The 27,788-nt window shown below is 45.1% G+C and overlaps 1 protein-coding gene across 1 annotated transcript in view; it reads right to left on the bottom strand.

Moving 5' to 3' along the window:
• Nucleotides 1-843: 843 nt before the first annotated feature.
• Nucleotides 844-27,788, bottom strand: part of COG5 (component of oligomeric golgi complex 5) — a 1,241,975-nt gene continuing 1,215,030 nt past the window's right edge. Inside the window, exons 18-19 of the mRNA XM_086929720.1 lie at nucleotides 1,713-1,950; nucleotides 844-996 (exon numbers count right to left, since the gene is read on the bottom strand). Coding sequence (XP_086785846.1) covers nucleotides 844-996; nucleotides 1,713-1,950 — 391 coding nt within the window. The remainder of the gene's footprint in view (nucleotides 997-1,712; nucleotides 1,951-27,788) is intronic.

Here is a 27,788-nt window from a genome sequence, read left to right on the forward strand (position 1 = left end):
ATCCAACTGGAGATAATGGCCTTACGGTGCGCAAACTGGAATAAATGCAGTATTGTTTCCTTAAAGGCCTCCATCTGCTGTGGAAACTTTGAATTGGGTTCAACTCTGAATGTCAGCTGCACAACTTCTACCTAGAATGGGAACAGCAGGACAGAGCTGAGTTCTCCCTGTCCTTTTAGCGCTTGTGTAAGAATTTGTCTTTTGACTTTGTCCTGGATTTACCAGAAGCGGGGGCGGCTCCTCCGCAATGGCAGAGGAGCGGTGCACCCCTCGTCCGATTCGGTCACAGCAAATTAAATGATAATAAAACAATATCCTTTTATTTTCTGTGACTGGCTCTGACACGCGTGTAGGGTGGGGCCGGGTCATGATAGGCAGGTGGTGAGCACTTAGAAGTGTGCATGTACGTTTTACCGGCCATCCTAGGCTGGCCAAATACACAGGCACACTTCTATTTCTTCAACCCTGCTGTGTGATCACAGCGGGGTGGGTGAAAAGTTGCACGTTACAAATCAGTGTCTGAGCAGCAGATCAGGCCGATCAGACCAATCCTGGTGCAACACTCTTGCATGAGAAGAGTGTCTGGATTGGCTGGGCAGCCTCTACCTTCTTAGACACTGCTGGCAGAGCACTTAGGCGGCCGTCGGAGTCGGGGACAGCAGCGAAAGGTACGTTTTATTATTCCCATCCCTTCCCCGTCTCTCTCCTTCGGCCCCCCACCCCACCTTTGTGTTGTGGTGGCCGCCACTGACCAGAGAACTGCAACTAGAAATAGTTTTGAGGTCTCAATCAGGAATAACCCAGCTTCATTTGCTCTGTGACATACAGCATAGCTGCACACTCTCAGATGGCCTTCGGATGCATTAGGGATCCTTTGTCACAGATCTTAAAGTTGTGTTTGGAGTCTTCAAATTGTGTTTGTAGTCGAAGAGCCAAAGACAGACACTGGTCCATGACTTCCAGATGTTTCCTTACAGGCATGGTACAGTTTAAAACCTGTGATTTGAGGGGGGTGCATCCTTGTACAACATGAAAAAAACTATTTTTGTAAACAGAAAAAAGTTGAAAGCAAAACTTCATCAGCACGTACGAGTGGCATTTATATGTGGATCTGTGTCATGTCAAAAGATCGGACGGAGTCCTAAGGGAGTCCGATGGTGCCACTTGCCAGCACGAGGAATTACAGCAGCGAGATATCCAGATGCATTCTGACGCTTGGTAGATTCAAAAGGTGAGTAATCTGGATTTAAAAGTATCTATCAGAAAAGTGATCTACTCTAAATTCGCATAAGCATTTCCAACGAATGAACAAGCTCATTTACCATTTGTGGAGTGCTTAGACTGTGGGGAATGGTAACAAGCAGAGAAGAAATGTAAAAATGGCAAAAGAAAGTCATACTATATGAAGGAGAACAAAAAACAACGTCACCTAGGTAAAAAGGAGGTGAAAAAATAAATGTCAATCCGAAGGCGAAACTCAGCTAGTTAAAAGAGAAAAGAAGAGGGAAGACTGGGAGTTGAAGGGCACTGAAACGATATGAGATTAATTGACAAGTCTTTGGAGAGGCAAGTGGATGGATCTGGTGCTGCATTCGAAGAAAGGGCAATTATTAATCATTTGAAGGACAGAAATTCAATATTGCTATACAAGTATCCAATAATACTGATCCCCGGACCCTTGACAGCAGAAGAAAAGAATGTTGAGTATCTACCTGTGCGAAGTCTGCAGCAAGTCGCATTTTTCCACCTTCGCCAAGGGGCCTCAATAGACTGGCATTGCGAATGAACACTTCGATTGCTCTCTGGGCAATGGCTTCGGTGTTGTCATAGACAAAGTCAAAACACTCGAAGTGTCTGAAGTAGTCACTCATAACTCTGGCTATGAAACCTTGCAGCTCTTTCATATACAAGGAACAAGGCACATCTGGCCTTCCCGAATTGGACAGCTGTCTGCAAAACATAAAAGAAACAAAGCGAAATGACATGTAAGGCATACCTGCAAGTAATAGCGTTACAAAGCACACAGGAAGGCCAAGTAAGAGAAGAGGCTAATTATTACATTACAGAAGGCCCTGCGGGGCCCAACATTGTTGCCACTATTGAAAGTTGTTAGCGTAGAACTCCTTCCAACAATCTCATATGGGTGCAAACCCCTTTGTGGCTTGGAAACAAAGATATTAGACATTCTTAATCTGAACATCTACAGACAACTTTTCTTTCTACCGAGCAACGCTTCTCCATCTTAAATCAGGTTGAAATTTGATCTGGTCAAGCAATCTATCGTAAAACAAGGGGCTTTCTTACAACTTAGTTTTAAGTTAAAAGCTGCCAAGGAGGGCTTGCTCGACCACTTACTATGGAAATAATTGGCCAATGGCTTTAAGAAATCAGTGCAGAGTACTTAAGGAAGCGCATAAGGAACTTGCAAATTAACCAATTGTGGGATCAGCAGACTACATTTGCAGTCTCCGACAAGTATGTTAAACGCTCCATGCGGACGTTAGCCCATTTTCAAAGCAAAACCGTCCTTGCAAAGGGCTCACTCGTGTGGATTGTTATAAGATCTTATCAAGGTCTTAGACAACAGTCTTACCTAGACACTTATTATGCTAACATCATGACTCTGAGAGCTTAAAACAGCGTCTAGGAGGCCTCCCAACCTTAGCTAATCGCCCTAACTGGATAGTGACAGGACATGACAGCATTTGCAGATGGTGTCCCCAAGCGCAAGAAACCATTGTGCACATCATCTGCTTTGCTCTTCTCTTTCAACGTTGGCGCCTACAACAGCACCATTTAAATGTTTGGGAGTAGGAACTTGTCGCCAAGCCTTTACAGAATGCTACAGTGGACACAAAAATTTAAGACCTAATGCGCAAACTGTAACATTTTCAACCTTGCAGAGAGGAAACTACAAGCTCATTTATCTAATTTTTAATAACTGCTGCACTTTAACCTTTTCTTGTTTCCTTCTTTATTAATTTTATATATAGGTAAAGTTTCAAGTGATGATAACAAATGAAATATCACATTGAAGCATAACTTACAATTTTATAGCAATTTTAAACAAATCATGAAATTTTTTTTTAATGTGATAAATGTTTTATGAATCTATTTATGTAATGTTTTTTATTAACCAAGCATTAATACATTTGACTTTGATTAATTATTGGCACCTTGGCCCAGTGTGTCTCCCCTGCAAACGGCCAATATTGGAACGTAGAGACGGAAACCAAATTAGGCATTCTAGAACCTGATGGCCTTACCAATGCATGAGCACCAGGCGGGAATCAAGCTTTGCACCACACATCATCCCTTTTTTTTTTTTAAAGTAAAGAACAACTTTATTAAATCCTAAAATAGTAAAGCAAAGCAATGCACTGGTAAGAAATAAAAAAATTACACAAGTATAGGTTAATAATGAAATTAAAGATGTCAATTAGTAAGACATAACCTTTCCAAAATGCTGACTTGTTCTGCACTTATATTCCTCCTGCAAGTCCTGCCCGCCTGGTTCTATCTTCCATCCTATTAGCTTCTCCTGTTCTGTGTTTTTCCTTTCAGAAGAAGAAACATCTCTCTCTAAAGCACCATTCCATTACGCCAGGGCCAGCAGATTTTAGTATAGCTGTCAGAATTGTAAGGGCACAGTACCAGCAATTATCTGAAGTTAGAAGATATTTACTGCACGTGTAACCCCATTTATGGTACCTTGGGTGCACCAACAAGTATGTGCACATCAACATACTTAAATATAATATGTCATGGCTCAAAGCTTGAGAGGTCAAGACATGCAAAGCTAAAGAGTTTTCTTTAAGTCAAACTGCTTTCGGTTATATTTGACATTTTTGCAATGACCGCTAGAGAGAGAAATTGAGAGCTTCTCTTACTCCCACCCATACCCTACTTAGCAACCACTCCTTTTCTAGGAGGAAATGAACCTTCACTTTTATGTTCTACAAACCAAGCGTTTGGACCCTATAATGCTAATGGAGGTTGAACCTCATAAAAATCTTTAAAAAAATAGAAATAGCCCCAAAGCAATCATCTCGTTCTTATGAAATCTAAGAATCATGCTAAGAAACTTTCCAAGGCGATAACTCCACACATAATTCTCTTACTATTTTTAAGACCTTTTAACAAATATAATACAATAAAAGCAAACTATCGTCTGTGTATAAATTAAGTATTCAAAGTATGTTGCACCGCTGAAATTGCAGAAAAGCCATCTCCAATGAGCAGAAAGAGAGCACTTTGTGAAGAGGTTCTTACCATCAATATTATTAATTACTCGTTTATTTATCCTGGCTACATCATTTCAATCCAAAATGCATGTTCTTTGTAATGTTCAGGTCCAAAGATTCTTTTTTTATTTTGATTTATCATTTTCAGTAAAAAGGAACCACAATACAAACAACAGTGCATGGCTCACAGATTACATTTTCCACTGTACCTCCCCCTGCAGTTATACACAGGTGCAAAGATTCTTTATGTACGGTCAAATACGAAAGGTTCAGTAGGTCAAACAGGACTCTCTATGTTTTCCTTAACATGCTGGACTACATCACGTACACATTCAAAGATCCATAGAAATACATAAAAATACCATAAAGGCAAAAAAGGTGGTACTGATCTTTCAGTACAAAAACTGAAAGGAGAGTGACATCATCTGCAGCAGTGTCGAACCTGACAGCCACCATGATGGCAAATGTATGAGCACATTAAGCAATATTTCTTGATGTAAAACCATTTCAGCTTTTATTTCTAAACACTTTAAAGTAAGAGGCGCTAGCCCCAAAGGCACAAACATCGGATCGAACAGCACTGCTCGTCTGCTCTCCAAACCTATCAGCATATAATCCAAGTCCTTTTCCACTTGTGCTTTGTCGCTACGTTACTAGAATGTAACCCCCCTTTGTGTTAATTCAATTAAAACGAATCAATCCAGTTAAACTTTCAAGTAAAAATATGTTGTAGGGTCTCTAACAAAGCCTCCTCCCCAAAGGCCAGAAGGTATGGGAGCCCTAGACTAGGGATCTTATCACAGAGCAGACCAGTTGAGGTACACGTGAGAGTGTCTGCGAGAGGAATCGGAACTCCAGTAATGCTTCTTCGATGGATCATGGTTTAGCCAGTCGGTCCTTGTGGGAGTAGCCATGGACTAAAAGGAGTGGAAGAGCAGGAGCAGTGCTAAGGTCTGAGGTTTTAGCTGCAACTCATAGTCTAGGATGCAACCAGTAAGAGGAAGGGTTTGATGAGTCTTCCTAACTCCATCTCTCCTCTCTTTGGGAACTCATTTCCAGCCCAGACGGCATTCCGACAATACAGGAGAAAGTGAAAGGTTGCAGGACACATAGTTGCGCCACGGGGCATCACATCACTATATCAAGTCAGGGTCCTTAAGAGACTTGGCTGCGTTTGAAGAACTCCCACAAACAATAAATATAGACAAACATTTAGTATCCAAAGTGTGCCTTGCCTTGAGCGCAAACAAAACAGGTGATGGACAGAATGTGGATCAATGTCACACATTCACCCCAGTCCAAAGATCTGGGCCCAAATCCATCGTTTTTTTGCACTCCACACCACCCTGGGTTAGACAATGGCGATATGCAAATCAGCTCTGACCCTGTGCCCCATGGGAACAGTCCAGTCCGAACTACAAAAGCCATGTCCTTCCCAGAACGGAATCAAGCATCCGAGGACCGGACCGGTTTCGAGGTAACACCTCTCATCAGCCCGGCTAGCTTGACTCCAGTGGTGTGGAGTGCCTGGGACCCACGTCTGAGCATCCCCAGCGCACTTATGGCGGCAATTGCAAACAAAACAGGTGATGGACAGAATGTGGATCAATGTCACACATTCACCCCAGTCCAAAGATCTGGGCCCAAATCCATCGTTTTTGTTGCACTCCACACCACCCTGGGTTAGACAATGGCGATATGCAAATCAGCTCTGACCCTGTGCCCCATGGGAACAGTCCAGTCCGAACTACAAAAGCCATGTCCTTCCCAGAACGGAATCAAGCATCCGAGGACCGGACCGGTTTCGAGGTAACACCTCTCATCAGCCCGGCTAGCTTGACTCCAGTGGTGTGGAGTGCCTGGGACCCACGTCTGAGCATCCCCAGCGCACTTATGGCGGCAATTGCAAACAAAACAGGTGATGGACAGAATGTGGATCAATGTCACACATTCACCCCAGTCCAAAGATCTGGGCCCAAATCCATCGTTTTTTTGCACTCCACACCACCCTGGGTTAGACAATGGCGATATGCAAATCAGCTCTGACCCTGTGCCCCATGGGAACAGTCCAGTCCGAACTACAAAAGCCATGTCCTTCCCAGAACGGAATCAAGCATCCGAGGACCGGACCGGTTTCGAGGTAACACCTCTCATCAGCCCGGCTAGCTTGACTCCAATGGTGTGGAGTGCCTGGGACCCACGTCTGAGCATCCCCAGCGCACTTATGGCGGCAATTGCAAACAAATCAGGTGATGGACAGAATGTGGATCAATGTCACACATTCACCCCAGTCCAAAGATCTGGGCCCAAATCCATCGTTTTTTTGCACTCCACACCACCCTGGGTTAGACAATGGCGATATGCAAATCAGCTCTGACCCTGTGCCCCATGGGAACAGTCCAGTCCGAACTACAAAAGCCATGTCCTTCCCAGAACGGAATCAAGCATCCGAGGACCGGACCGGTTTCGAGGTAACACCTCTCATCAGCCCGGCTAGCTTGACTCCAAAAGTGCAAAAAAACGATGGATTTGGGCCCAGATCTTTGGACTGGGGTGAGTGTGTGACATTGATCCACATTCGGTCCATCACCTGTTGTTTTTGCATATTTTGCATTGAGCGCAGCAGAAGGTATCCCTAAACTGAATTTCCAGAGCTCCTGGGAGAGTAAACTGAGCATCCCTTTAGTGACATAGGCTGGGCCAATATCTATGACTGTATGTCAAGGTGAGGAACTAACATCAATAGAGTAAGGCCTGGAGCTACTGTATAGGGGAAACTATTCTCTGGTCTGGTGGCATGCATTCGATAATGGTAGATCTCATCCTTTTATTTATTTATTTATTTATTAAGACGCTTATAAAGCGCGCGGCTACCTCCGACGGGGGTGTCCCGGCGCTAAGATTACAAGTTTATCACAGGAGAGGGTTGCCTGGTTCAGATCCATCCAAAAAAGACCGAGGGCTACAGAGAAGCTTTTTATCAACGTTTGGTAAACAGCAAGGTTTTTAGTTTGCATCGGAAGACTTGCTCAGATTCAATGAACCTAAGGTCCAGAGGAAGGCTGTTCCAGAGCTTGGCTGCTATAACGGTGAAAGTTCTGCCACCACTACGGGCAAGTCTAAATCTGGGGGCATTCAGTAAACGAAGGCTGTTTGATCTCAAATGCCTTACTGAAGAAGATATCTTGAGTCTTTTGCTCAGATAGGCCGGACCAGTTCCATGAATTGCCCGGAAGGCAAGGATCAGGATTTTGAAATCAATACGTCGGGCTATAGGAAGCCAGTGTAGCTCATCTTTTAAAGGGGATGTAGGAACAGAGGTTTGATACCTCATAATATGTGGTGATGCCCTAAAATAATAATCTCTGAGCAGGAGGTTCTAGATGACGCCACCCAAATCACTGGTATTAGGGTTGCCTCTCTGGCTCCTAATATATTGATAGTTGGTAGCCCAAAGTGAACTGAGGACCTGTGAAAGGCACCAGGAATCTGGTATATGTGTTGTTACTGGAGGCGACCACACACAGCGGTGATGAAGCTAGACTGGCTCTTATTGAGAATGGAAAAGAATTCCTATAATACGGCTGGCAATGAGGACTGTGGTAAACAATGGAGTTCATTGTTGGCGCTCCTCTCGGGTGGCTCTAGATTACTATTCCAAGGAATCTGAAAGCCCTAAAGATTGTCCCGATAATGAGATGGGGACAATAAAGGGAGACTGTCTGGGAATGCCACAAGGCCATTCATTGGCCCATGAAACCGTGCTGCAATATGCACTCTAAGAAAATGCCTGGTACTGTAGATTTACTGGGGAAGTGGAGAAGGATTTTTTGTTTCTATCTTTTTTGATGGATTAAAATAAAAATGTACTGAACCTGCAGAAGAATATTTCAACTCAACAGGTCGACCCCCCCCCCCCCCCCCGCCCCCCACCCCCCCAAAAAAAGCGACCACCATCTTTAGGTCTAGATTACAGCTCATTGGCTGATCAGTTCAGTAATGCAATGCCAAAGCAATGCTTAACACCTAAAGGCATTTCTGCAGATGAGTACATTAGGCAATGACAGTGTAGAGTGGAGACCATGCAAGCAGTTTTCCCCTTTGGTCTCATGACTAATTGGACTAAAGCATCTTCTGCAGTGAAATGTGTCCGACCCAACAGTCACAGGTTCGAATTTCAACTTTACATTTTCTGAAGTCGATACAATGAGTACAACCGAATTGTGTAACAACAAATTCCTTTGATAAAGCACCAAGGCACGCCTTCAGGTGAAAGCTTGCTTTACAAATACATATGTAATGTTCGATGTCAGAGGCCAGGGTTCTTCACAGCCCAAAGAATTCCAAGTATTAAAAAAAAGAAATGCCACTACTAGTTAATTATTTACACAGGATAAAGACTGATTCTGTCTGACACGGGGGAATGAAGGACAAGAAACTGTGACGAGCTTATCCTTGGCTGGATTCAGCTGCGTGCACGCGCACCAACATTCACAGCCACACGCATACACAGCACTCACGCATGCGCACATACACACGCATACACATGCACACCCCCGTCACCTACACGCATACACAGAGACCCCTCCACACACACCAGCCCCTCTCCTCCCGGCTCCACACACACGCACACGCATTTACACTTACACAGACACGCAGGCACCCAGACAGGCAACCCCCCCCGTCACACACACGCATACACACAGACTCCAAGACACAGACACACACACACACATGCACGCTCACACACATACACAGCCCGCCGCCGCACGGGCGCGCGCGCACACACATGCCCCCCCCCCAACAAGGCAAAGCCCCACTCACCGGCTTCCTCGGCTCTCACCGGCAGCAGGACTCTTCCTTCCTTCTTCGGCACCGGGGCGCCGGGGCGCAGGGTAGGCTCCTGCCTGCTCCGGTGCTCAAAACAATCGCGGCTCTTCCGTGGGAGGCGGGGTTGGCTCCCGCCCTCCTACTTCCTGTTTCCGGTTGTCCCGCCCGGCCTGCCTGACTTCCTGGTACAGGCCGGCGGCGGACTGCAGCACGCGCCATGCTTGTTCCAAGGAGAGGCCGGCGGCTTGAGCAGGGGGATGGGCAGTTTGGTGTTTGCGTGGTATAGGGAGGTGAATTCTTAAGTTTTATAAAACGTTATGTTACCACTGTCAGTTCTTCCGTAGAGTTTTAAGTTTTATAAAACGTTATGTTACCACTGTCAGTTCTTCCGTAGAGTCCAGTGCAGTCAGTCAGTGGTATCATTTCAGGATTAGCTTTTTTGCAAAGGTCAGTTTTTCATACACAGTAACTTTCCTCAAAATCGAGGCAGGTGTTACACTTGATTTGTTGTGTGTCGAAAGCCTCAGATATGTATAAATTGACATTCTAGCCAATCACAATGCATTGCCGATGATCCAGTATGCAATAGTGTTTAATATTGCTTTTCATTTACAGATGACTGCATTCAATTCTGGAGCAGCAAGTACATTTCCTGATTTTCCTCTATTGTTTATTTCAGCATTCATTTGCACCCCACCCACTCCCCCCGTTACTTTCAGACTTTTCTTTCTTAAACACTACAGGTCCTGTCTGGCTTCTCCTTCCTGTTCGTGCTACTGAAGTTCAGATGCAGGATTGGAAGTTTTCTTTGCGTATTTGCATAAATGTGTTTTAAATTGGCTGCTGACTCCTGAAAACATGTGGAACTTCAAATGCCCGTGGGTCTTTTGTCTTTGTGTTACAGCTTACTGTGTGGGCGTTTCAGTTGGCTCAGGATTTCAGCCTGATCCAGTGAGTGAAATCTGTAATTGTGGGCATGTGAACTTCTGAGGCCAAAATCAGTTGGTTACATGCTAACATGCAATCCACACCATGCACAGTTACCCCAATACGCGCACACACACAAGCACAAACCCACACGTTCATGCAGTTACATTCATTACTGTTACATATATGACCGCACAAGCACTCACGCACATATGAGCTAATTCAGACATGTACAGATATAAAAAAAATAAAGCAAAGACAGACAGATACAAGTGAGTGCAGAGTGACAGTGAGTGCAGAGTGATAGTGAGTGCAGAGTGACAGTGAGTGCAGAGTGACAGTGAGTGCAGAGTGACAATGAGTGCAGAGTGCGTGCAGAAACAGTGAGTGCAGAGTGCGTGCAGAGTGACAGTGAGTGCAGAGTGACAGTGAGTGCAGAGTGACAGTGAGTGCAGGGTGAGTGCAGAGTGAGTGCAGAGTGACAGTGAGTGCAGTGACAGTGAGTGCAGTGACAGTGAGTGCAGAGTGACAGTGAGTGCAGAGTGACAGTGAGTGCAGAGTGACAGTGAGTGCAGGGTGAGTGCAGAGTGAGTGCAGAGTGACAGTGAGTGCAGAGTGACAGTGAGTGCAGAGTGACAGTGAGTGCAGAGTGACAGTGAGTGCAGGGTGAGTGCACAGTGAGTGCAGTGACAGTGAGTGCAGAGTGACAGTGAGTGCAGAGTGACAGTGAGTGACAGTGAGTGCAGTGACAGTGAGTGCAGAGTGCGTGCAGAAACAGTGAGTGCAGAGTGCGTGCAGAGTGACAGTGAGTGCAGAGTGACAGTGAGTGCAGAGTGACAGTGAGTGCAGAGTGCGTGCAGAAACAGTGAGTGCAGAGTGCGTGCAGAGTGCGTGCAGAGTGACAGTGAGTGCAGGGTGAGTGCAGAGTGAGTGTGAGTGCAGTGACAGTGAGTGCAGAGTGACAGTGAGTGCAGATTGAGTGCAGAGTGACAGTGAGTGCGGAGTGACAGTGAGTGCAGAGTGACAGTGAGTGCAGAGTGACAGTGAGTGCAGAGTGACAGTGAGTGCAGAGTGACAGTGAGTGCAGAGTGACAGTGAGTGCAGAGTGACAGTGAGTGCAGAGTGCGTGCAGAGTGACAGTGAGTGCAGAGTGACAGTGAGTGCAGAGTGAGTGCAGAGTGACAGTGAGTGCAGAGTGACTGCAGAGAGACAGTGAGTGCAGAGTGACAGTGAGTGCAGAGTGACAGTGAGTGCAGAGTGACCTGAGTGCAGAGTGTGTGCAGAGTGACAGTGAGTGCAGAGTGCGTGCAGAGTGACAGTGAGTGCAGAGTGACAGTGAGTGCAGAGTGACAGTGAGTGCAGAGTGACAGTGAGTACAGTCACTCAGCACCACCACATTATCACTCAGAACCACCACAGCATCACTCAGACCCACCACAGTACCACTCAGCACCACCACAGCATCACTCAGCATCACTCAGCACCACCACAGCACCACCACAGCACCACCATAGCAACACTCAGCACCACCATAGCAACACTCAGCACCACCACAGCATCACTCAGCATCACCACAGCCCCATTCAGCACCACCACAGCATCACTCAGCACCACCACAGCACAAATATGTTCTCTCAATGTTTCAAGCTTTATTACAAATGTCACAAAAAGATGTTAATATTTCACTTCTGTTCTTGGATTTCGTTACAATAAAATACACTGAACATAATCTTCACAAAAGTTATTTACAAAAGTTTAAGCTATTGCCATTATAAATTACAATCACTTTTATTAAGTATTAAAAAAAAATAAAAGCCATTGTTATTTGTAATATCAATACATCTAAGTCACGTAAATACAAATGTTGCATTACAAATGCTATAGGTGTCACATTTGCGAAAGTTATAACTATTGGCATTCTAAATGACAAAGCTATTAATTTAGCTATTTTCAAAACCAACACATAAATGAACATTTGGTGAATTACCATTAAAATATTTGACTTTTTTACTAAGATATTATTGTACTCTTTTATGCAAACACAATTTAGATACTGCATAAATAACTTTAATAAAACATATTTTATATGTAGCTTTTTATGTAAAAAAAAACTATAGCAGAAAGCAAAAAACAATTGCCATTTACAATGCTAATAGCTCAAACTTAAATAATGCGAGACCTATTGCATTGCAAATGCTTGTTAGAACTGCTGGTGCTGAGCACTGCCAGGAGCCGGTCCACTTAAAGCCCTGTGCTTCATTATATTTTCCAAATACCTCAGGGCCTGCATCTGTGCAAATATTGCCCAGAAACGGTTTCAAAATCTACGGAACACTGGCAGTCCTCCTAAAATTACCCACTTTGGAACTGGGAAACAGAGATCGAGTCCCGGCGTCGGCTCAATATCCTGTGATTCTGGGCAGGTCACCTAATCTTCTCGTGTCTAAAAAGACAACCCACAAAAAATGAGCGTTTCCTTGTGTAGTGTAACTGGTGCTCATGTAAACCACTCCACTGCCTTCGGATCGATTCTCGCTGTATAAACTGCAGAATGAGGAGAAAAAAGATGCTATATTTTATTATAGAACCTAAATTCCCCAAGGTACAAAATCGGACAGGTGGCACACTCATGACAGCTTTTGCTGGGTTCACTAGGTTCCTCGCATTTCTCTAAGAGAGAATGTCTGTAAAGAGCTCTCAACGCGAGATAATCCCATAATCCTGAGAGACGGACAGGTTGTTCCCACGAAGATGCGCTGTATCACTCCACTGGCAAGAGATGTGCTGTGGGAATAGAAGCTCCCGCCTGCGGATCCCTCTGCAGAAAGGCTTGCTATCACCCCCGCATTTGGTATTCCTATGTTACTCTGCTTACGGTGAATCACATCTTCAGAAGGTCTGCCAATGACTGGACCAGGGTTTTCCAAACATTAATAGCTTTGCAATAGCAAGGACTATTCTAAATCCCCAATCATGAGTCGTACGGAATAGTATTATCTTTTTTTTTCATGCGTTAATATAGATTTATAGCCCATTGCCGAGGAGAATACCAGTTGTTAAAGACCATGAACCCAAACTATAGCTGCAAGGGCCAATAAGGTCTGGTATAATCTGAGGCAGAAGGGTTAGAAGGCTATTAGAACATTCCATGCACTGATGTTAGAATGTTCCAAATTAAAAAGGGAGAAACAGGAAGACAAATATTGGAACTAGCACGCTGCAGAGGGCTAAACCAGTTGTTAAAGGCCCTGAACTCAAACTATAGCGGTGAGGGCCTATAACAAGGATGAGGGCATTTAAACAACTGGTAGTCGGTCTGAGGCCAAAGGGCAATAAGGCTATTAGAACATTCCACCCACTGAGGTTAGAATGCTCTAAATTAATAAAAAGGGAGAAACAGGAAGATAAATATTGGAACCAGCCCGCTGCAGAGGGCTAAACCAGTTGTTAAAGGCCCTGAACTCAAACTATAGCAGTGAGGGCCTATAACAAGGATGAGGGCCTTTAAACAACTGGTAGTCTGTCTGAGGCAGAAGGCCACTAAGGCTATTAGAACATTCCACCCACTGAGGTTAGAATGCTCTAAATTAAACAAGCATTGGAAATGCAATAGGTCTCGCATTAGAAAAGTTGGAGCTATTGGTCTTGTAAATGACAATTATTTTATTTATGTGTTGGTTTTTAAAATAGCTAAATTGATAGCTTTGTCATTTACAATGCTAATAGTTATAACTTTTGCGAATGTGACACCTATAGCATTTGTAATGCAACATGTTTTGTATTTACGTGACTTAGATGTATTGATATTACAAATAACAATGGCTTTTAATTTTTTCAAATAATTAATACTTAAATGAAAGTGAATGTAATTTATAATGGCAATAGCTTAAACTTTTGAAAATAACTTTTGTGTATTTTATTGTGATGAAAATTCAAGAACAGAAGTATTAACATTTTTTGTGACATTTGTAATAAAGCTTGAAACATTGAGAGAACATATTTGAATGAGTGAATCTGTGATGGTGCTGAATGATGCTGTATGCTATGCTATGTTTGTTTTGCTATCCTAGGTTTTGTTTTGTTATGCTATGCTGGGTTTTGCTACCCTATGCTTTGATTTGTTATGCTATGCTGTGTTTTGTTAGGCTATGCTATGTTTTGCTATGCGATGCTTTGTTATGCTATTCTATGTTTTGTTACGCTGTGCTATATTTAGTTGTGTTTTATTATGCTATGCTTTGTTTTGCTATGCTATGTTTTGTTATGCTATGCTTTGTTATGCTATGCTATGTTTTGTTATGGTATGCTAAGCTTTGTTTTGCTATGCTAAGCTTTGTTTTGTTATGCTATGCTGTGTTGTGTTATGCTATGCTGTGTTGTGTTATGATAAGCTATGTTGTATTGTGTTTTGTTACGCTATGCTATGTTTTGCTATGCTTTGTTTTGTTATGCTATGCTTTGTTTTGTTTTGCTATGCTATGTTTTGTTATGCTATGCTATGCTATGTTTTGTTATGCTATGCTTTGTTGCGTTTTAATATGTTATGCTATGCTATGTTTTGTTATGCTATGCTATGCTTTGTTATGCTATGCTATGCTATGCTTTGTTATGCTATGTTTTGTTATGCTATGCTAAGCTTTGTTTTGTTATGCTATGCTAAGCTTTGTTATGCTATGCTGTGTTGTGTTATGCTAAGCTATGTTGTATTGTGTTTTGTTATGCTATGTTTTGCTATGCTTTGCTTTGTTATGCTATGCTTTGTTATGCTATGCTTTGTTTTGTTACGCTATGTTTTGTTATGTTATGTTTTGTTCTGCTATCTTTTGTTGAGTTTTGTTATGCTATGCTATGTTTTGTTATACTATGCTGTTTTGCTATGCTTTATGTTATGCTATGCTTTGTTTTGTTATGCTATGCTATGCTTTGTTGTGCTAGGTTTTGTTTTGCTATCCTATGCTTTGTTTTGTTATGCTATGCTATGTTTTTCTATCCTATGCTTTTTTTGTTATGCTATGCCGTGTTTTGTTATGCTATGCTATGTTTTGTTATGCTATGCTGTGTTTTGTTATGCTATGCTATGTTTTGTTATGCTATGCTGGTGAGGGTGTGTTAGGGTGTGTGAGGGTGGGTGAGGGTGTGTGAGGGTGTGAGGGTGAGGGGGTGTGAGGGTGAGTGATGGTGTGTGAGGGTGTGGGGTGTGACTGAGGGGTTGTGAGGGGGTGTGAGGGGGTATGAGGGTGAGGGGGTCATTGAGTTTGGTCCTCTCTTGGTTTATAATTCCAGCGACCCTGGCTATAGGGAATTGTTCTTAAGGGTACGCTCTTGTTCATAGGGTGATGTGTCATGAGCACACTGGTGTTTGTCCCCGGAGTCATTCAAACAAAGGGCGCTATGGCGAAATATACAACTTGGCCCCATCAAGAGGCATTTTAGGCATTTTTCCCCTCCATATGAAATTGAAAAACAGTTGTGAAGCAAGAGTTAGTGGGTCGTAGTGGAAACACGCAACATGGGCTAACAGGTCTGCACGCCCGCAGCAGTTGCGGGATAAAGAATTATTTGGGTCCAATGAGACGCTTTCACCCGTGGAAGCCGGTCCCACTGCACCTGCTGTACAGTTGATAGATGTGCCCCTAAAAAAAAAACACTTTCTACTTTTCGGCAGGCATATGATTGAAAATTAAAATTACAATTAACGCCCCTCGTTCTATAGTAATGAAGGCCAAGCAAATCCATGAAGCCAATGGGGAAGTAAGAATGTAAGTATTTTTGAGCGCGTGAGACAAAATGAAGGGGGGGGGGAGATTGGATTTCAGCCTGCCGATAACAAAAACATCTACAAGACACCGCCATAGGGCTCCCTTGGCCCTTCCCTTCCAGGAGAGGAGATGCGAACAAAAGATAATTATTTACAAAATGGTCAATTAAAGCTTTCCTTTTCAGGTGGCGTGACGCGCGCACAATAGCCCCCCACCCCCAGGGGAGTCAGAATCAGTCATAGGCTCTCCAAGTTGCTTGAAACACCCCGGGCGGGAGAGCTTTTCACAACAGATTAAAGAAACACACGAACAAGCGACCCTGGCTATAGGGAATTGTTCTTAAGAGTGCGCTCTTGTTCATAGGGTGATGTGTCATGAGCACACTGGTGTTTGTCCCCGGAGTCATTCAAACAAAGGGCGCTATGGCGAAATATACAACTTGGCCCCATCAAGAGGCATTTTAGGCATTTTTCCCCTCCATATGAAATTGAAAAACAGTTGTGAAGCAAGAGTTCGTGGGTCGTAGTGGAAACACGCAACATAGGCTAACAGGTCTGCACGCCCGCAGCAGTTGCGGGAAAAAAGTATGAGGGACAGAGCGAAACAAGGAGAAACACGAGAGACGGCCGCAAGTGAAAGTACGGCCGGCGGAGGGCATTGCTGTGGGGAGGGGGGAGGAGAAATGCGACACGGCGGGCAGGGGAGGGGGCGGAGCGGGGAGAGCGGCATGAGGGTGTGAAGCAGCAGGGGAGGAGTGCTGCTGGCGATTGACTGGCGATTTGATGGTGTGCACGCGCATTTTAGGTCAATGCGCTTGCGCATTGACCTAAAAGCGCACAGGCACAGCATCAAATCGCCAGTCAATCGCCAGTCTAGGTAAAGCTTATTTAAGCTGCTATATATCGAGCTCCCGCTCAATGTGCATGCGCATTGAGATAGGTCGCTCGACCTAAAAAAGGAGAAACAGAAAGACAAACATTGGAACTAGCCCACTGCCGAGGGCTAAACCAGTTGTTAAGGCCCTGAACACAAACTATAGCGGTGAGGGCCTTTAAAAAACTGGTATAGTCTGAGGCAGAAGGGCACTAAGGTTATTCGACCATTCCACCCACTGAGGGCAGAATGCTCTAAATTAACAAGCACTGGCATTGCCAAAAGGTCTCGCCTTTGGAACTTTATAAAGTGTTTAGCCATGCAGCACATTATCCTGGGTGCTACAACATCTACTGTTAAGGTGACGTGACAAAGCTATGTACAACAAGCACAACATAAAGTTGCTGCTTGTGCTGGAGGAAGATGCTTACGTTAAGAGACTTGGCCCACACGCTCTCCAATTCAATCCACCTCGCCTCGGTTTCTCACAAGCATGAACCAGTGCGGCAGGTATTCACTGAATCTATTACAAAGCCTTGTTAACCATTTCCTATTGGGATGTAAATAAACTTTTAAAGACCTATGAAATGCTCAGGTGAGTCTGAGATAAGACACGAGACACTGTTCATGGAGCGCACAGCAGTTCTTGTATGTGTATGGTTTTCCCCATAGAAACTGCATCAGTCCGGGCTGAGACACACGGGGGATGAGCTACTAAAGCCTGCTATGGTTATAGATCATAATCCCTAAATGGCAGCCAGCCAGAGACAAGAGCAGACGGGGTCATGGAGGAGCAGGGACACAATACAATGGGTTGAAATAATGAACTATAGGGAGAGGAAAAGGGAATGGGAGGAGGACGGGCAGCATGGCATGTGAATTATAGCACATTAGCCGTGAACATTTGAAATTAATGAGAGGTATGTGAATCAGCATCAAGGCAAATTAGCACAACACAATCAATAACGTTACACAGTAAATGGGAAATGGTAATAATGAGCTTCTAGGGCGGTGGTGCCGATAATTTTGAATACACCAAGTGTGCCATTAAGCACGGTGCCCGGTAGACGCAGTAACAAACATTTGTTTAGGTCCCCTGTGCGTTTGTTTTTGGAAGGTGGGCAGAGGACTCCTAACACAAAGTGGGAGAGCGAAAAATAAAAAGCACCAACGGAAGGGAAACACTGCCTTTCTACTCATCTCACTTGGAACTATAATAACAAGCAGGAAACAAAAACAAGGAATCCTTTTCTGATATCATTTATATCAATAAGCATTTTTACGGGGCATGTATCTGCAGGCTACTTTTATTAAACGGTAGCATAAAAACTGCTGTGACAGAGCCGGAGGCATGAAAATCGGCACCATGGCAATAACTACGGCAAATTAGCACAAAGTATCAATAACACAACAGGAGTGGTACTGCCGGTAACTGTGACCATGACGAGCAGGCAGGTAGACGCGGTAGCGTACACATTTGTTTAGGAACCCCATGCTTTTGTTCTCGGTTAGTGGGGATTGGGGGGGCTCAGAATGCAAAGTGAGAGGGGTAAAGGAAAAAATAAACAAGCAGCGATGAAAGGGAAACGCGTTTGTACTGTTATCCTTTACAAATATTTCAAAACAAGCCCGGCAGTGGTGCGTGCGCAGTCTGCTCTTTTTGGAAGCACATACACTTGCTTGTGGCGCGCCCCTGCTCGCTCCCGCAAGGTGGATGCCGCCACAAGCACGAGTAGTGCTTCCAACAAGAGCAGAGCGATGGCTAAAGGTCCTTCTATGCAGCTTAGGCGAGACAAAAAAAGGGAGAACAGGAAGACAAACATTGGAATGCTGGAGCAGAAGGCTTATTCCAACCATTATAAGCCCAGATCCAATTTGTTGTCTTTGATGGAGCTCTCAGCATTCCAATGTTCAATACCACTTCACGCAATCACAAGTAAACACCCATGTGGTGATACCAGTTTAAAAGGCCCTATATCTGTGCATGCAACAGTACCGCATGCAGCAAAAGGACCTCCAAAATTAGAAACTTCATGAGACAGCACATGGGAATTGACAGCGATTTTATCCTCCACCTAGGATTTGGGAGATACATTTTGTAAATGACCCTGGAATAAAATAAAAATCATAAACTTAAAGCGTGGAATGTCAACAGACACAACAGCCAACACCGGCGATACACTCGAATGGGGAGAGGAAAATTGTTAAAAGGAACCAGATGGTCCACAAAAAAACCATCCTACATAAGGAGACCAGGCCCCATCCCAACTCACAAATGAAGAAAACTGGCCACCATTGTGCAAGTACACTTTCACCAATGCAGCAGGCCACATCATTTCCACATTTTGACCTAACAAATTCTATTACAACCTCTGAAGCAGTATGTTGTGCAGCCTCCAAGGGCCTTGCCACACAGGAGGTGGATGAGAAGGCCCACAACATATGGAGATACACAAACCCCTCTACATGTGATCTGCTTACATTCTAACCAGGGCCTGCCTTTTGGCATTGATGAGCTGGGCCCGGTTCCAGGCTGCCAATCTTCAGGGGGGAGCAAAAGGCTGTCTGTATTAAAGACCTGCGGACAGCAGAGTCGCTCTTGACACCAATGAAGCAGACTAAACTACTTTAATCATCTTTATTTGACTCAGTGACGTTCAACACCCCATAAATGCTGTTACTTTCCCTCCTATCTCCGTCTCAACCCCCACATGCAGACCAACACTGCCATTGGCACCACCAACAAGCTGGCTCTAGCGTGATCAAGCTATCGATGTGAGTGAATCGAAATATTTGAGGAATTTGCCAAGAATTTTGCCTGAGATGCCAGTCACTGCGTTGGTGTGTGACTGAACTTTGAAAATAAAATTGGACCCCATGATGCTCGAATGAAATGAAATTTATACCGCGCAACTAAGCCCGAAGGCATCAAGGCGCCTAACCAAAGAAAATCATAAAAGGCAAATCCAGAGCTAAGGATAGGCTTAGGCAAATAGCCACGTCTTAAGAGCCTTCCTAAAGGCTTGCTTTGAGGGAAGGGATTTAATCTCAGTCAGCAGAGTGTTCCACAACCTTGGAGCCAAAGTTGAAAAGGCTCTGCCACTCCACTTAGCTCTACGAACACGGGGGATTGATAACAAGGATTTATTAGCAGAGCGCAAAGATCTGGAAGGGGTATAAGGAATCAACAGATCCCTCAGGCCTCCAGATCTGTTTGTGGCCAAAGCCCCATACATCAGACAAAGGGACTTAAAAGAGATCCTGGCCTCAATCGGAAGCCAATGCAATGCTTTTCTGGCAGCCGTGGCAGAGGACCGCCTGGGGAGATCCAGCACAAAGTTCGCGGCGGCATTCTGCACCATTTGAAGTCGCATTATCAGACTCTTGTTAATGCCTAGATATAAGGCATTACAGTAGTCAAGTCTTGAGCCTATTAATGCTATAACAATTTGCTTTCTGGCTGGCATGTGGAGATAGTCCTATTTACTTGCTGACCCAACCCCAGAGTAGGGTCAATCATGACTCCTAAGTTCCTGGCCAGGGTAGTGGGTGTCAGGCACACGCCCAGGGATGAAGGCCACCATTCCGCCGACCAGATGTCCTCCTTACCTCCGAACACTAGAATTTCTGTCTTCTCGCTATTGAGCTTCAATGAATTGCAAATCATCCATTGAGCCACTGCCTCCACGCAGTGTCTAAAATTGGAGGCAGCCGAGATGACAGGTTGGGCGAGAGAAATCAATATCTGCGTGTCGTTGGCATAGGAGACTACCTCCATCCCGTAAGATCTAATGAGCCTGGCAAGTGGGGTCACATAGATGTTAAAAAGGGTCGGACTTAATGCCGACCCCTGAGGGACCCCACAATGCACAGGAAGGGATGGAGATAGGAACTCCCCCAGCTTGACTCTCTGTTCCCTCTGGCCGAGGAAAGAGGCCAGCAAACTAAGTGCGGGCCCCTCAACCCCTATCTCCCTCAGTCGAGATGTTAACACTGAGGGAGACAGGGTATCAAACGCAGCCGTAAGATCTAGCAGGATGAGGAGGGTAGTCTGGCCCTCATCCACTCTAGTGCGGATGTTATCGAGCACAGTGGTAAGGGCCGACTCCGTACTATGCTCTCTCCGAAATCCATGCTGCGAGTGATCTAAAAGGCCAGAGGTTTCCAGAAAGGCTGCAAGATGCTGGTTAAGATGTGTTTCCAGCATCTTCACCGGGGCTGGGAGCAGCGAATTGGGGCAGAAGTTTTTGAGAACACCCGGGTCCAATGTGGGCTTTTTTAACAATGGTTTAACCACCGCCCTTTTCCATTGTAGGGGGAAGATCCCATCCCTCATTGCCCTGTTCATGATCTCTAATAGCAGAGGCAGGAGAGTCTCCTTGCATTGTTTAAGAAGTTTCAAGGGTCTAGGGGAGACCCCGACCTAGTCTTGAGCAAGGGTGGAAAGCTGGACAAACACCCTGACGATATCTCCTCGGATGATGTTAACGAGGGGACAGGAAAGCATGGAGAGGAAGATAGTGCCGACCTCTGAGATTCTAGAGCCGAAAATATATCCACAATTTTAGATTGAAAGAATTGTGCAACATCATTGCAGAGCTGCTGTGAGCTAACAACAGGATCCGGCACCTTCAATGATGTGAGCGTGTCTACGATCTTAAACAGCTCTTTCGGCGAGGAGAGTGAGGTGGTAAGAGAGGTAAAATACTCTTGTTTAGTCCTTATCACCTCCATCTTGTACTTCCTTAGGAGGGTTTTGTGACTATCCCTCTCTCGCAAATCCCAACTGGTCCTCCACAGGCGTTCCTGTCTTCGTACTCCCTGCCTAAGGAGTCTTAATGATTCCGAAAACCACGGTGCCGATGGGCTTTTCCTCGCTGAGTAACGCAGTGAGGCTGGGGCCAGGTCATCAATAGCTGTTTTGATGGCAATATCCATCCTCTCTACTGCATTACCTACGTCCTCCTCTGAGGAAATCACTCAACTGGGCAATCTGGGGGCGAGCATGTCATTGGTAATGCTTTTGAGGTTACGCCTCAATTCCATTTTACTTGGCTCATTCCCCTTGCTATTAGCAGTAGCGATCGTTAGTTCTATAGGGATCGCATAGTGGTCTGACCAAGAAAGAGGGATGGGAGTCTCGATGGTCAGCCGGGGGTCGTTAGAAAAGACCCCATCCAGCGTATGACCCTCCTGATGGGTGGGATCATTAACTAGCTGTTTCAACCCACATCCGGAGAAAATATCCAGTAGGGATAGAGTTTCATTTGACTCCAGGTTTTCCAAATGGAAATTCAAGTCCCCCAGAACAGTAAAGTGCTCACAGCCAAAATGTGGCTCTAAAATAGTGAGCATATGATGGCCAAAATCTGTTCTGGTCCCCGGAGGTCTATAAATGAGAAAGCCCGTGAACGGAACTACATATGATCCGTTGATGGAAAACTGAAGGGCCTGAAAAGCGTTCTGAGGTGCGGACAGTGGGATAGTATGGCAGGAAAGGCAGTCTCTGTAAAGGATGCCCCCCCCCCCAATACGTCCCACTCTGTCCTCCCTCACCAGCGAATAACCATCCGGTACTGCCTCAACCAAATCGGGTCCCGAGGAGTCCTTGGCCCACGTTTCCGTGATGAAGTCCCAGGCAGGTTTTCTGGTCAGGGCGAAATCCTTGAATGCGAGATTGTTCTTGATCAAAGACCTCGCATTTATCAGAAACCCCTTATCACTCCTCATCGTAGTTCCTGATTTAGAACTCAAACCTACCGGTGTGGCGGCCGAAACAGGAGCCGGCACCGTAAGAGTAGGCCGAAAACAATGACAGCCTGGGGAGGTCAAAAGCGACTCCGGGGCGTGCCTATGATGGCAAGGCAGCTTGGGAGGCTTAAGAGTGATCAGTTCCTGCCAGGAATAACTGATCTCAGTGTGCTCACCATCGGTATGTCCAGTCTCCCAGCCATCCAGCCCGTCCTTAGCGCGGACGGGCGCAGACGGGCTGGACTCTGGCGTGACTCCGGCGTTACTACGGCACACACGCCGCGCGCACACGCTGCGCGCTTGCATGTCTCACCTATATAGGGCTCTAGTGAGTCAGCCTGACTGCTAGAGCGCTCCCTGGACTGGCGTCCTATTAGCGTCCCCTACCTACCCCCAAGATGGCGCCGATGTTCCCAGAAAGCGCGAAACGCGCTAGAAAGGACCCGCTGAAGCCGCCGTGAAGGGCACAATTATGGTGCAAGTAAGTGGGAGTTATTTAAAAACAGGGAAAATGCTTTAAAAGAAAAGTAAATGAGGAGACAAAAATGGGGTATTTTAAAAATCACAGAGCGCCTAAATACCACAGCGCAGCGCGCAGCAAAGGAAAGCCTTAACTGCTCATGTTATTCACCAGCTGCAGCCAGGGCGCCAAATGTCTTTCTGCCTAAAACGTTAGCTGAGCAAGAGCCGGCTCTGATTCCAACTATAGATTGGCACATGGACCCATCATTCCTGGAAGGACATGACTGGTCTGCCTGAGCAGATGCATTGGGACACTTCTACACTTTGTAGGCTGAACATACTACAAAGTACAGACCCAACAGAGCGTCTGGATGCATTATAGACAGACACCGTTATGTGCCAAAGCAGAATGACAGCACATTACTCTCAAATCCGTGACAGATTGTTTTAAAACTACACTAACTGGCAGGGATCCAACAATACCACAGATGCATCATTTGAACAGCACAAATACCACAGGACTGACGATGGTCGCAAGTTGTACAAAGGGTTAGAAGGATGACATGCAAACAATGGGACATTAAAATCTTCAATTAATTACCTTACACTGTTACTCAAATCATTCGCTTGCGTGTCTCTCCGCTAAGAGACTCTGGGTATCCACTACATCCCTGAATGATGACCCTTTACATAAACCTTCAACTGCACTAAAATGGGTCAATAACTTCACACAACAGGACGCAAAACACTACTAAGCATTAAGTTGGACTGCGGGAAGAACTGCCCTTGTCAACACAGCAATAGTGGTGCCTTGGGATATGCACCAGGTTCCATCAACATGTCACATTCCTCTATTGTAAGCTAGATAATATTGTAGTTATGCAAAAAGTGCCAATGCCAGGCGAGGTGATGAGGCAAATGAAAACTGCTGTGATTATGCATTAGATGTACATGTGGTACATGGCCAACTGCATCACGATGTCATGAGAAAATGGCATTAGGAACTACACCAAGTGCCTTTACACTTTGACTCATTGTAATAACTAATGAACGTTACTTACCTTCGGATACAATCTTTCTGGCTGATACTCTAACTGCAGCTGTCTCACCTCTAGAATATTCCCAGGCACCACACCGGATCGGGAGATCTTCAAAGTAATAGCGTCGGAGCACTGCTAGGTGGTGCCGTCTAACTTCGTGACAACCTCGCGACATGGAGCGGAGCCATATATGGGACACACCCCTGCACACGAACTTCAATTTCTGTTGTGTTGTTCTTCTGCACCCTCAAACACTGATCAACTCAGACAAATTGCAGGTGACCTTTTAAGAATGAGCAGCTCTCCATTTCACGATGCATTTAGAGTAGCCACCAGAAAGTGAGTTACTAAAGGTAAGCAACATGCTCTTCTCCTGGATATTTCTAATTGCAGAATCTTCACCTTTAAAATAGATACCCAAGCAGTAACTCTGGCAAGGTGGAAGGGTCTGACGAGTGATCTTAAACCAAAAAATCCTGTAAGACTGAGCGGGCAAAATTATAGTGAACATGTGCACAGGGGATCATGTAGTAGTCTGAAAAATGTCCAAACAGGAACCCCTTTGATAATGCCACTGTAGTGCCTTTAGATCTGGTGGATTGAGCTACTAGGCTTTCAGGGGTCCCTCTTTTGGCTAGAGCATAGCACACCTTTATGCACAGGACTATCCACATCAATAGAGTGCTCCTATGCACCGCCGTGGTCTTTTGGCACTGGGAAAACCCACAAAGACTTCATGATCACGCAATGCCCCTTTGAGTGTCTGATTTAGAAGCTTAGGGCTGTTTTGGGATCAAACTGATGAAGCTGCTCCTCCTCCTTCAAGGAATGTGGGAGAGAGAACGATGGCAGTAGAGTGATGGTTTGTCCAATGTGAGAAGGCAAAAAAACTTTAGGCAGAAAGGTTGTCCGGGTCCTCAGCACCACTTTGTCAGGGAAGACAGTGGTGTATCGAGGTTTCACTGGCAGCACTTCGAGCTCACTGACACAGCGCATAGAAGGCATTGCGATAAGGAAGATTGTTTCAATAGTTAAGAGATGCAAGGCACAATTATGAATGAGTTCAAACAGCGTGCACTAAAGAAATGTGAACACCAAGTTAAGGTCACATTAAGGCATAATAAACGGTTTGGAGGAAAACAAGCATCAAGTCTTTCAAGAAAACTCAGCACTAGCGGTGACTTACAGAGGTCGGCTAAAAATAAAGAGGAAAACATGGAACATATGCAACCTTTAACTGTGCCCACTGCAAAGCCTTGCTGGGACAATTACAAAATGAATAATATTTCTGATAATTTAGCCTACAAAGGATCAAGCAGGCAATTACTCAGTCTCTAGAGACTGAGGTGCATCCCTTTGATGGCTTAATCCAGAGATATCAAAATTATTTGTGCCCAGTCTATCCTGATTTTCTTCATGACATGAGGCAGTTGGGATGGTGGTTGGAAAGGGTGCAGAAGACATAGAGACCCTGCCAGGTGATTGGTCACCAGAAAAGTCCCCTGCTGATCCAACCAGCTCCAAAGCACTAGGTCTCCCGGCACAAGGTCCAAGAATGCCTTCCACTCTGCTTGTTACAGCAGAAACTGAGCCAGCCTTCCTTCAATGGTTGGTAGGAAAGTTGAGCCCTCTGTCATTTATGGACATCAGATATTAGTGGAAGTAACACCCCTCGTCTATTTTCGAGATTGGTGCCCTCTTGCTCGATCCATTTGGCCAAAAGCAACTGTCAGAAACGGAACCAGCCTTCCTTCAATGATCGAGGGGAACCTTTTCAAGGATAGACGGGTGGTTCAAAGCTTAATTAGGAACAGGCCTCTGATTCCAACCTCTCCCAGACAACCCACCTCCCTGTCCCCCAACATCAGAGATGTCACTACTGTGAACTCTGAGTGGAACAGAGAAAGAGTCCTTCCACAAGCAGCGTTGAATTTCTCTTGCCACCTCTGAAGGTCTCAGTCAATGTTCTCCAAGATACAGATGTGTTGCACTGCGGTGCTGAACTCACCTGAAACTGAAGGGTCTCCTGCAGTGTATGCATGTGTGATTAGGCACACAAGACAAGGAAAATGAACACGTCTAGAAGTTCAAGAAGGCTCGGAACAATCCTGACTGGATGACTAGGGTCATATCCTGAATGTCTGGGCACTCACTGCAGCAGCCAAATTGCTTTGAACCTCACTGTATCCAGGACAGTCTCAATACAGGGAATCCTCTTTACAGGTGTCAGGTGGGGTTTTATTGCGCAGATGCAAAAGCCCTGGGATGACTGAAGAGCCACCATCATTCCGATGTGGTCCGCGACTGTGGCGTGCCCATCTTAAGCAATCAGTAATCAAGGTAGGGGAATAAATGCACCCATGACCTGCGAAGATAAGCTATGACCATCATCATCACCTTCGTGATCACCGGAGGGGCTGACATGAGGCCATAAGGGTAGAAAAGAAAATTGCAAGTGTTCCATTCCCATTGTGAACTATAGGTAACATTTGTGGTACTGCAGGACAAGTATGTGAAAATACACATCTTGCAAGTCCAAGGACACCATTCAATCAGCTGTATTCAGAGCAGAAAAAACTTGAGGCAAAGTGAGCATTTTGAATTTGCACTTCTGTAAGGAGGCATTCAGTGGTCAAAGATCTTAAATCAGCCTGAGCCCTCCGTCATTCTTGGACACCAGGTTTAGTGGAAGGAACAACCCCATGTCCATTTTCGAGATTGGTACCCTCTTGGCAGGTCCATTTGGCCAAAAGCTACTTGACTTTCTGCAGAAGAATGGTGTTTGGGGATGGAAGGTAGGCGTGTTTTAAGCCATGGAGATGAAGATGATGAGGAGGATATTGACGTTTATGATACAGCTATGTTACAATTGGATACTTTATACATCAAAAAGGTTAATGAAGTTGTTACTAGACACACATTTTTGAGTAGAGCTCAATTGCCCAACGAGTCAATAGATTATTTTGTTAATGACCTAAGAATTCTTGCAGCCAAATGTAAATATGATTTCTGTAGCAGGCTAGTGAGAGCACACCTATGGAATGGGCCTTAATACATCAGTCTGGGATTCTAGCACCGAATCACCTTTTCTACAAAACAGCCTGGATTCTAGATGCCTAGATGTTGCAGAAAAACCCGGTAGCGCATCCAGCCATTTGATCACAATTCTGGTGCCCATGACACAGCACACACACAATCAGTTTAATCAAGGCCTGTAAGTAGCATGTCTTTGGCAGTGTTTTGTCTGCCCTGAATCGTTTGGACAAAGGCTGATCTGACATAATCAGGGTCAAAAGCACAATTTCAATGGAATTGCCCCAGAGTGTGTAGGTCTACTGGCCTAGTAGCCAGACCATAGTGAGAGATGGAAGGGCAAAACTGGCGAATGAGAACACCTCAACACGCTTCGAATCCCCATCTAGCAGAGCAGAGGGGAATTCATTTGGGTTGATCATGCTCATGTACGGCGGTACCACTGAGCTTTCAGAGTTAGATGTTGAGTGAAAGAGTGGGTCATTAGTGGCAGGTCTATATCATCTAGCCACTGAGTGAATGACTGTGGGAGCTAAGCATCGCTACATCCAAGCAAGCATTAAGGCTCACTGAAAGGCAGCAATTACTCTAACGTAGTGGGCCTGACTGCAAGATTTCTGCCAGCAAATTAGCTTTTGTTTCTACTGTAGGCAACAGTAAGTCAGGAACGTTTGTTGTCCTGCAAAAAACCACCGCAAACTAGGCACTTTATTTGTCAGCAGACCTGGTGGAGATTCTTACTGAGTCCAGGAGGAGAAGTGTCTCACCCAATAGCATTTTGGAGGTCCGGGTATATTCCAGAATCAGTGTACTGAGGGTGAGTAAACTGTCTGCCTCCTCATCATCTGGTATATTCTGAAGCTCTGCGT

This window comes from Lissotriton vulgaris, chromosome 1_1 (assembly GCF_964263255.1).
Source record: "Lissotriton vulgaris chromosome 1_1, aLisVul1.2, whole genome shotgun sequence".
In the NCBI taxonomy this organism is placed as follows: Eukaryota; Metazoa; Chordata; class Amphibia; order Caudata; family Salamandridae; genus Lissotriton; species Lissotriton vulgaris.